Raw genomic sequence first — 9,991 nt, 5'->3', positions numbered from 1 at the left:
TAAAAGGTTTTTGCTCTGTAAGAACTCAGTAATCAATATAGGAACAGGAGGAGGCCAATCAGCCCTCGAGCCTGTTCCGCCATTCTATAAGATCATGGCTGATCTGTATCTCAATTCAAATTGCCCGCCCTCGCCCCGTATCCCTTGGTACCCTGACCTCACAAATATATATCCACCTCAGTCTTGAAGATGTGAATGGATCCAACCATAGCCCACAGGGAGAGGGAGAGAGTTCCATATTTCCACGAGCCTTTGGTATGAAAAACTGCCCCTGATTTCATCTCACATCAATGATGACTTTTTGGTTTTGCAGTTTTTCAATCCAAATTTGCAAAATACCGTATTGAAATCTGCACAGGTTGATAAATGTGCCACTACATCATAACTTCTGACAGCTGCTGTTTTTCAAAATGACTTAATATTAACATATTAATTAATATCCATTGTAATGTGTGAAAATATCAGAAACCTACATCGCCATCTGGTGGAACACAGTGAAGACATGTTTCCCAGAATCCAGAAATGAGTTCTGCGGTGCCCCAAAATAAGAAAAAGAACCGTTCATTTGTTTCAAACATTAATAATAATACTTTGCACTTGACACAGCGCCTGATCACACCTTCGAGACGTCTCAAAGCGCTTCACGGGATAAACTGTAAAGTGAATTGACTGTATGTTTTGTGGGCAGCCGATTGCGCACAGCAGCGTCCCCACAAACAGCCGTGGATTGAGCGACCACATTTTTTTTAATAGCTTAATTGCTGCTCCATCTTCACTTGAAAATAATAATGGCCATATATTAGGTAGATGCTGAATACAGTATATTCCTTTGCCTAATTTGCACACTTCCCCTCGATGATATTATTTGCACCCCACCCCAATTTCACATTATGTCCTTATAAGTATTATTTTCTTAACAATATAAAGTCAGTCGATCACTTCGAAGATCCAGAATGTTATACTTTATTGGTGTTGGGCTAATATGTTATACTTTATTGGTGTTGGGCTAATTTCCTAAGTCAGAATTATCAACACCTAATCATACAAAGACATTAGATTTTACGCAGCAATAATTGTATTGCACAGGATACACAGGACAATCATTATACCATTTGCAGTGTGTGTGTCCCTTTAAATGGCAGTCTGGACCAGAATCAAACCAGCTATCAGTTAGCTGCACTCCTTCTACTCCTCCAGAGGCTCATCATAAGGATCTGGTCAGCCCTCCCTTCAAAGAGGATTGGAGTCTGTTGGGAATGGCATTCCTCACCAGGATTGCCAGTTAAAAGCAATTTTCTACTTGGTTGCCTGCTTTGCATCATTAAACCCTTTGTAGTTGGCAGCTCAGCCTGGCTTGTTGTCACAAACCACATTGACTGGATTAGCAATCTCCTTTCAGTGAAGCAGCCCTATTGCGCGGGGGAGGGCTGGTGGGGGGATTGGTTTTATGCTCCGTTTATGTGATTTACCTGAGAGGTGCAGCTCAAATTGGGGTTGAGCGGCGAGATATGTAAGTGGCTCATGTGAAGTCTCGCTGCTGGGAACCATCTTGAGAAGGTGATTTCAGCACCATTTCACTCTGCCCCGCACCAGGCACAAATTGATTTAGACTGTACTCCGAAATAGTCCTTTAAAGTCGTCCAGCGGTCCAAGAAACATCCAAGGAGTTTTAAGTCGTCAGGACGTAAAACTTTCTCTGAGGTATGAAGAGATTTAGTGGCAGTGAAGTACAATGTGTGCTCTATGGTACATTTTCGTAAAAATTCAAATGAGATGATTCATTAGGACCCTACTGTAAACCCCGATTCCTTAAGGACCATTCATCACCAGCACATAAAAAGATGAACTTGACACATCCTGCTGCGGTTAAGCATCTCCGAAGTTCTGATGTAGCCAGTGCGCCAGTGTGTTCTTCAGAACTGCTTTGTACCTACCTTTGGAACTGCTGATGATGAGTCACATTGAGAGCTAAACTCTTGAATATGTGAAATCGATTCTCATGGATTAGCAAAATCATCAGGTGCAATCAGACAAATCTATTTTGCCGCCGAGGATATGGTTTGGTGTCCATACAGTAACTTCCGTGGCTCATTTTAATATTCTTTGCTTCAAGAAAGTACAATTGCTTTAAGACCTAGAATCTCACTATCAGAGAAATATGTTGCATCTTCCCCACAGCCATGAGAAGTAATTGTTAATTATGTGTCTGCCTGGAAACTAGGTCATATACTCATGGCATCCCTCGTAGAATGGCCTTCTTTCCACCCCATAACAGAAAGTTACTATTTACTCAGTACCTCATATATATATACATTTATCTAATTCACCCACAAAATATACTGCCATTATACTTTACAGTGTATCCTGTGAAGCACTTTGAGACGTCTCGAAGACGTGATAAGGCGCCGTATAGAATGCAAGGACGATCATTATTATTATTTTCTTGATTGAAATTATGTGGGAATGAACATTTTATAAAGGGACTCTGGCGAGCGCTGTGATGTTGGTTTATCAATGTGGCACTCCATTGGAGCTGCAGAATACAAGGTCCAGCTTTCAATACCCCGCCTGCTAAATTTTACCTCTGGAATCCTCCAGCAACAACTGTAAATATATCTTAGCTCATGGGGAGCTGCTATTGAAACTGGTGCCACGTCTCGCGATGGGTACGAGCTCACAGCAGACATCAAACTGCATTAGGCAGAGAGAACAATAACATTTTAAACTCATAATATAGACTAGCTGGGACACTAGAATACTGTAAGTATCCTACAGGATTAGTCTCGCAGCATCAGGTCCCCTGACTGAATGTAACTTTCTCCTCCTAATTTCGAGTACATCACATCTATGGGCCATGGAACAAGAATTCAGATACTTCTAAAACTCCTGTGCTTATAGACAGTTGTGGATTGAGTGACCAAAATATTATTATTTTTGAGGGGATTATAATATTAATTTATATTATTCNTTTTTTTTGCAAATTTAAAAAGCCTATATGACTGCTTTCAAATCAATGACCATATTATATCTTTGATTTATGACATTCCCCTGCTTTTGGGAAAAAAAGGCTGATTTTCAGATCTGCAAAGAAAACATCTTAGTAAACAGGGTGAAGTTGGCTGGTGGTTATTGGAGACCCAGTGAAACAGCTTCACAAATAGACACAGATTTAATAATCATATGCAATCTGTAAGATACTCAGAACAATAACTAAAAGCAACCTCCAGAACATTTATATTTAAATGAGAGTAATGAGCAGTCATGAGCAATTACAAGGTGGTAATCTCATTTGGCAGTTTAAGTGACATTCTAACCTTAAGATCAAACCTCAGGCAGTTACTAACTATTTGCTGAACACTCAGAAGTGATTACAACCTTGGCAACACTCCCATATATTAATTATGTTTTATACTTTAGCCCAGTCTGTTTTGCCTGCAGTGTGTATGGCGGTAAACAGCAATAGCCGGAGTGCTTTGTGTCAATGTGCTATACAACAACCCAGAAGGGCCTAATGATGTTGCCAAGTCTCTGATTATCACTGAATAAATTTCCATCCGCAAGAAAAAAGACTCAGGACACCGACCTGATTTGTCTATACCACTATGGCTCAGAACAATTTCATTACAGGTAGTGTATTCAACTGATCACCATAAATGAACACACGGAGGGCAGAACATTTCAGAAACTATGAACTATGAAATAATATCACATTCTCACAGATTGCTTCACTGGGAATTACTGTCAACTGAAGTGAACAATTGGTAAACAAATAAGGTAGCTAATTGTGCACATAGTAAGAATTTACAAACAGTTCCACAAACAGCCATGAAGTGAATGATGATATGCATCTTACACTGAGGGGGGGGGAGGGGGGAGAGAGAGAGCGAGAGAGAGGACACATGCATATATGAAACTCTTTAACATCACTGTGTAGGAGAACACCATGGCAAAGTCCCTTCTCTTTTTCTAATGCATCATGCAACTCTGGGATCTTTAAAGTACATGTAAACAGGGGAAGGGACCTTGATTTAATGTCTCGTCTGACAAGACAATGCTGAACTCTCCCAGTAATAAACTGAAGTGTCAGCCTGGCGGACAATGACGTGGAAATACACCAAGGAGGGGGAAAAAAGATGTCTTTTTATATATAAAATATTAAAGAACAAGCATGTCGATGGAGGATAAAAAGATATTGCACAAGGGATAAAACAAAAAAAAGTAGCCAAATAAACTCAACATTTTACAAATAAGTACAGTAATTCTTGCATCCCAATATTTAGGAACAAAATGCACTTAACTTAATGGATTTTAATATAGTTTACAGTATTTTAAACAGGAACGATACGGCGTACATAAATATGTGAAAAGGTTACAAGAAAAATGTTTTTAAAACAAACTGAATAAATATTTACTGTAAAACGTTTGCTCAAACGTGTGTTTACATGTGTTCGTTCCATTGACTGAATATACAATACACATGAAATGCTTTGGTAAAACTCATCAACTGAAGGCTACAAAGTGTGGTCAATGCCAACAAGTCCGAGGCCCTCCTAATTGGCTCCCGTCAAGCACTCCGGGACGCTACCCCACGTGAAGGATGCTATATAAATGCAAGTTGTTGTTGTCATCAGCGCCTCCACACCTCAAGCACCAGCGGAATCACCATCCATGAATGCACACTCCACCTCCCCGAGCCAGTCCGGAACCTCAGCTACTTGTTTGACCCTCAATTAACCAACCCTTTGGGACGTCCTCCCGCCGTGAAAAATGTAATTTGTTGTTGTTGTGGAACATCAGCCACATAGAGAAGAATGCGGGTCACACAGCCCCTGCAGACTGACCTTCAGTGAACTTGAGGGAATGCTCGACACTGCTGTCAGGCAATACGCCCTGAAACTCTGGAACACTCTCCCTCTATCCCTCCGTCTTGCCCCTTCCTGCCTTCCCCATTTTCAGGTCACGCCTGAAGACCTTTCTCTTCGACCGTGTCTACGGTCGCCTCTCCCCAGCTTGGCGTCCTGCTCTGCCACTGTCTAGCGCTGTGTGTGTGTGTGTATTGGGGGGGGGGCTGTGTAAATGCAAGTTATTGTTGTCATGTTAGATACATCTGTCTTTCAAAGTCAGCAAAAAAAAATTTGAAGAAACGTCCTCTTTATAATTTGACTTTTGCACACAACACGTTACAGATTATAGGTGTTTGCATCAAGGTCATTACGACTGTATTAATTATCGCGGCCAGCAGTCTTCAGTAATTACCTTACTCGTTCCTGCCTACATCCCCTGTCCCAATTAATGCAATTACACAGCTTTTAGAGATGTGTTCGCGCTAATATGGATTTTCCTTGTCTAATCATGACAAGTGCAATCACAGTTAATTTAGGGAATTAATAAGCAGGTAATCTTCGTGTCCAAGGAAATACAGATATGAGGATTTGCTTGCTTGCTGAAAGATACTAATCACAAAGACATTACTTCTTGCATACCAAAACTGATGACTGAAAAAACAGCTCGAAGGAAGCACAACGGGGAGGGGGAGATATAAAACCTGGGCCTTTTCTTGAGAACTAGAGAACGAAAGCAGCAAAGCAAGTAAAACCGCAAATATTGTTTGCAAATGTGAATAGGAAGGCTTAGTACGGGAGGGGACCAAATAATAATTTGGTCACTCAATCCACGACTGTTTGTGGGACACTGCTGTGCGCAATTGGCTGCTGCGTTTCTTCCACAAAATACGCAGTCACACGTCACGGTCTATTCTATTCTCGAAGACGTGATAAGGCGCTGTGTCAAATGTCAGGAATATTATTGTTTTAGACAGACAGACACGAACGCCTTTGTTTTATTCCCCTTCTCTCGGCTCTCAGCTGTTTCAGGGTTTCTAGGTTTTTTTAAAGAAAATATAAGGGAAAAAAAACTCGTACATTATATTCTGACTCCCCCCCCCCCCCCCCCCCCCACCCACCCCCAGCTTTCCCTTGGGCCTCAAGGATTCCGAGCAAACCTTTCTGTGGGTGTGGGTGTGGGGGGGGGGGGGGGGTTGTGTGTGGGTGGGTGTGTGGGGGTGTGAGTGTGTGTGTGGGGGTGTGTGTGTGTGTGTGGGGGGGTGTGTGTGTGGGGGTGTGTGTGTGTGTGTGGGGGGTGTGTGTGGGGGTGGGGGGGGTGTGTGTGGGGGTGGGGGGGGGGTGTGTGGGGGTGGGGGTGGGGGTGGTGTGTGTGTGTGGGGTGTGAGTGTGTGTGTGGGGGGTGTGTGTGTGGGGGTGTGAGTGTGTGTGTGGGGGGGTGTGTGTGTGGGGGTGTGAGTGTGTGTGTGGGGGTGTGTGTGGGGGTGTGTGTGTGGGGGGTGTGGGGGGGGGGGGTGTGGTGTGTGTGTGTGTGGGGGGGGGTGTGCTGTGTGGGGGGGTGTGGGGGGGTGTGTGTGGGGTGTGTGGGTGTGTGTGTGGGGGGGGGGGTGGGGGTGTGTGTGTGGGGTGTGTGGGGTGTGTGTGTGGGGGGGTGTGGGGGGTGGGGGTGTGTGTGTGTGTGTGTGGGTGTGTGGGGGTGGTGTGGGGGGTGTGTGGTTGTGGGTGGGGTGTGTGGGGGGGGGGTGGGGGTGCAGTGAGGACAGGGGGGAGGGGAGGGAATAGAGCCCCAGTCCCGGGGGGGGGGGGGGGCAGTGTTTGCTGAGGATGGTGACGGGTTTGAAGCGGACACTGGTGAGGTTTCCATGAGGCGACAACAATATCTATATGTATTTTATACCAATAAATATATCTGTTGTTAAATAAAAAGTGTGTGTGTGTGTGTGTGTGTGGGGCGGAGGGGGAGAGAGATAGAGAGAGACACAGAGAGATGGAGAGGAGAGAGAGATGGAGTTGGTTGGTGTGGGGGAGGGCGGGATGGACAGAGTGTGAGAGAGAGAGAGAGAGAGAGAGCGTTACTGACCGCGACACCCGGTGAGAGCGACGCCATGACACCCCGTCCGCCCCCTCGGAAGTGACGCACTGTAACCCGGAAACACAAAGGCCCAGAGAGCAGCGGCGGCGGTTGAGGAAATGGTTTACGTGTCGAACGGTCAGTGTCCCCCCGGAGGGTGGGGTGGAGGGGCTCTGTGTGGGGGGTCTCTGTGTGTGTGGAGGGGCTCTGTGTGTGGGGGTCTCTGTGTGTGTGGGGGGGGGGTGGAGGGGCTCTGTGTGGGGGTCTCTATGTGTGTGGGGGGTCTCTGTGTGTGTGTGGGGGGTGGGGTGGAGGGGCTCTGTGTGGGGGGTCTCTGTGTGGGGGTGGGGGGGCTCTGTGTGGGTGGGGGTGGGGTGGAGGGGCTCTGTGTGGGGGGTCTCTGTGTGTGTGGAGGGGCTCTGTGTGGGGGTCTCTGTGTGTGTGTGGGTGGGGTGGAGGGGCTCTGTGTGGGGGGTCTCTGTGTGTGTGGGGGGTGGGGTGGAGGGCTCTGTGTGGGGGGTCTCTGTGTGTGTGGGGGGGGGGTGGGGTGGAGGGGCTCTGTGTGGGGGGTCTCTGTGTGTGTGGGGGGGGGGTGGGGTGGAGGGGCTCTGTGTGGGGGGGTCTCTGTGTGTGGTGGGGGGTGGGGGGGCTCTGTGTGTGTGGGGGGGGGGTGGGGTGGAGGGGCTCTGTGTGGGGGGGTCTCTGTGGTGTGTGTGTGGGGGGGGGTGGAGGGGCTCTGTGTGTATCTGTTCTTGCACTATTATTAATAACAATAATAATAATCCGCGGCGCAGAGGCCGTCTCAGAAGCGCTTCACGAGTGTACGCGCTGTCGTGTCGAGTGTAGTGACTGCGCGCGGTGTGTTTTGGGGGACCAGCGGCGACGTCCGTCCTCTCCCCCATCCCCCCTCCCCCCCCACCACCCACCACCCACCACCCCGCCCGCACGAACCAGCCGTGGGTTGAAGTGACTGTAACGTTTGCGGTGGGCGGAGGGGGGGGGAAGACCTTCCTCTGTGCGAGTGGCGATCGGCCGACGCAAACGCCTACAGCTATACAGTCGAAACAAATCGCAGAATCTTTCGAGCCGAGCGCGGAAATCGCAGGCGCGGCGCCCGTGAAAGAACACGCGGCCGGTCGTTCGCCAAACCGTTCGCTAACGGATTATGTATTGAGTGGGTAACGAGCGAAATGGAGTAGACACGACGTGGATTGTAACTTCTGTTTTGTAGGACAGGTTCTGGGCAGCAGAGGGCAAGCTCCATGGAGATTGTCGTCGATCGTTCAGATGTTTTGGGGAATAGTGGAGTTCATTCGTTACTTGTGAGTTTTGATATTCCTCCCCACCCCCTCACACTCGCTCAGGAATTTATTTTTTTTGGGGGGGGGGGGGAAGGGGTTGAAGCATCGCCTCAAATAAAGCCAATTAATTCTGGTCCCTGATAAGTTGGACGCCAATCTTTTTTGACTCCCAATTCTAACGCCTGTGTTCTTTCGTTTAGCTTCCAGACGATGATCAACCCCACTGGGGCCGATCATAGGACCACAGGGAGTGTGTCATCCTGGGGCCGGCCCGACGATGGAAGAGGGTAATTCTATACCGAGAAACTTCATTGGGGATTTTCAGTGAAAATATCTTCTCCAATTTTTTTTGAATGTAACGCAGCGTAACTAATATCGTACCGTGTAAAAGTTACTTGTATTATATTTCGACCATATTCTCTACGCGAATTGCCTTCATCCCGGTTCATTTAGAGTTTTTATTGAGTGAGACTATTTCATGTTTTCATAACAGCCCTCCAGGGGTTCCACGAAGAAGAATGGGTCGAATAAATAATGGCAAAGGTGGTCCACCTCCTCCCCCCATGTCAGGTGGATGAGGAAGGTAAGATATGGAGTCTCGGAGAGAATTCACATGTTCAGGTGGTGGGAGGTGGGGACCTTTAATATTTTGGGGGTAACTAATGCAGTGAATATCATCTGAAGCCCACTAGGCAATATCATATGGTACAGTGGCTTAAATCAATGCATTTGTGTGACTATTCGGTAGCTCTTTCAAAGAGCCGGCACAGGCACTATAGGCCGAATGGCCTCCTTCTGTGCTGCAGGATTCTATGATACTGTATAACGAGCGACTCACATTTTCGAAATCTTCTCTGCAGGTAAACGCCTGCTTTTAAAGCGGGCGTCCAGGCACATTCACGAGGAGGTTGGTAACTGAGAGGTTGGAAAGACCAGATGTATTCGTGATGATGGTGATGTGAACATGCCTGTCCATCTGCAAGAGTTGCGCTGTGTTAAATACACAGATTAATGAAGTTGTGCTGGGAAAACCTGAATGTAAAGGTGCCGGTACAATGGAGAGGCAACTGTTACAGTATCTTGTCTTTAATAAAATTGACTGTTGGACCATTCCTTTCTATAAATGATATTTAAGAACATAGGAATTTGCCAGGCCAAAGAAGACCAAGGTCCATCTAGTTCGCCTTCCACCGTCCTGGCAGTCGCTTGACCAGCCGTGTCCCAAACTATATATATACACTGTCCTATCTATCCCGTGATTACTATTTTCTAGCAGAAATCTATCTTCTTGGAAACACATGCTACTTTCAGTTTCCATCATCTCCCGTCAAAAACATTGCATTCCCACTGTAAACTTGAGCTTTTATTTTTTAAGTTTGACTCGTGAAGCGTTTAAGAATGTTTAGCTTTCAAGAGCAGTGAATCAGCGCTGCACATAAGTGCAGTAGATACTGTACTTGTTCCCACTCACTCTTAGTAGCTGGGAGATTAACAAGAGACCAGGCAGTGATGTCCCTTCTTTGACGAGAGCAGCTGTTGTGACCTGGGAGGACTTGTTTGTTAGGAGGAAAAAAAGAGCGGGAAATAAAGGGATTTCAGTTTAGATTTGGGTAGTTATATTTTTCAAAACGGGGAAAACAAAAGTCCTTTAAATGCAAGTGAATGAGTTAGTAATACCTGCTCCCGTTGAATCAATAGAACTGGAATCACGCTAATGTTTAAATACCTATTATTATTATTGTTGCGCGTTGTCATTTTAAAGTAATTTATTGTAATAC

The 9,991-nt window shown here is 46.3% G+C and overlaps 1 protein-coding gene across 1 annotated transcript; it reads left to right on the top strand.

Moving 5' to 3' along the window:
- Window positions 1–6,979: 6,979 nt before the first annotated feature.
- selenok (selenoprotein K) lies at window positions 6,980–9,325 on the top strand. The gene is made up of 5 exons (XM_042339500.1): window positions 6,980–7,050; window positions 8,144–8,234; window positions 8,414–8,500; window positions 8,707–8,796; window positions 9,074–9,325. The coding sequence occupies exons 1-4, from the start codon at window positions 7,032–7,034 to the stop codon at window positions 8,789–8,791; spliced, it is 282 nt and encodes a 93-aa protein (XP_042195434.1). The 5' UTR covers window positions 6,980–7,031; the 3' UTR covers window positions 8,792–8,796; window positions 9,074–9,325.
- The last annotated feature ends 666 nt before the right edge of the window (window positions 9,326–9,991 follow it).

Source organism: Callorhinchus milii, unplaced genomic scaffold, assembly GCF_018977255.1.
Source record: "Callorhinchus milii isolate IMCB2004 unplaced genomic scaffold, IMCB_Cmil_1.0 Scaffold12, whole genome shotgun sequence".
In the NCBI taxonomy this organism is placed as follows: Eukaryota; Metazoa; Chordata; class Chondrichthyes; order Chimaeriformes; family Callorhinchidae; genus Callorhinchus; species Callorhinchus milii.
This window is presented reverse-complemented; position numbering and strand designations above follow the sequence as displayed.

What these genes read in the sequence shown, in the direction of transcription:
- selenok (XM_042339500.1), top strand. An exon ending in GTGGAGTTCATTCGTTACTT is followed by an intron (nt 8,235 to 8,413) that starts GTGAGTTTTGAT and finishes TCTTTCGTTTAG; the next exon opens with CTTCCAGACGATGATCAACC. An exon ending in CGGCCCGACGATGGAAGAGG is followed by an intron (nt 8,501 to 8,706) that starts GTAATTCTATAC and finishes TTTTCATAACAG; the next exon opens with CCCTCCAGGGGTTCCACGAA.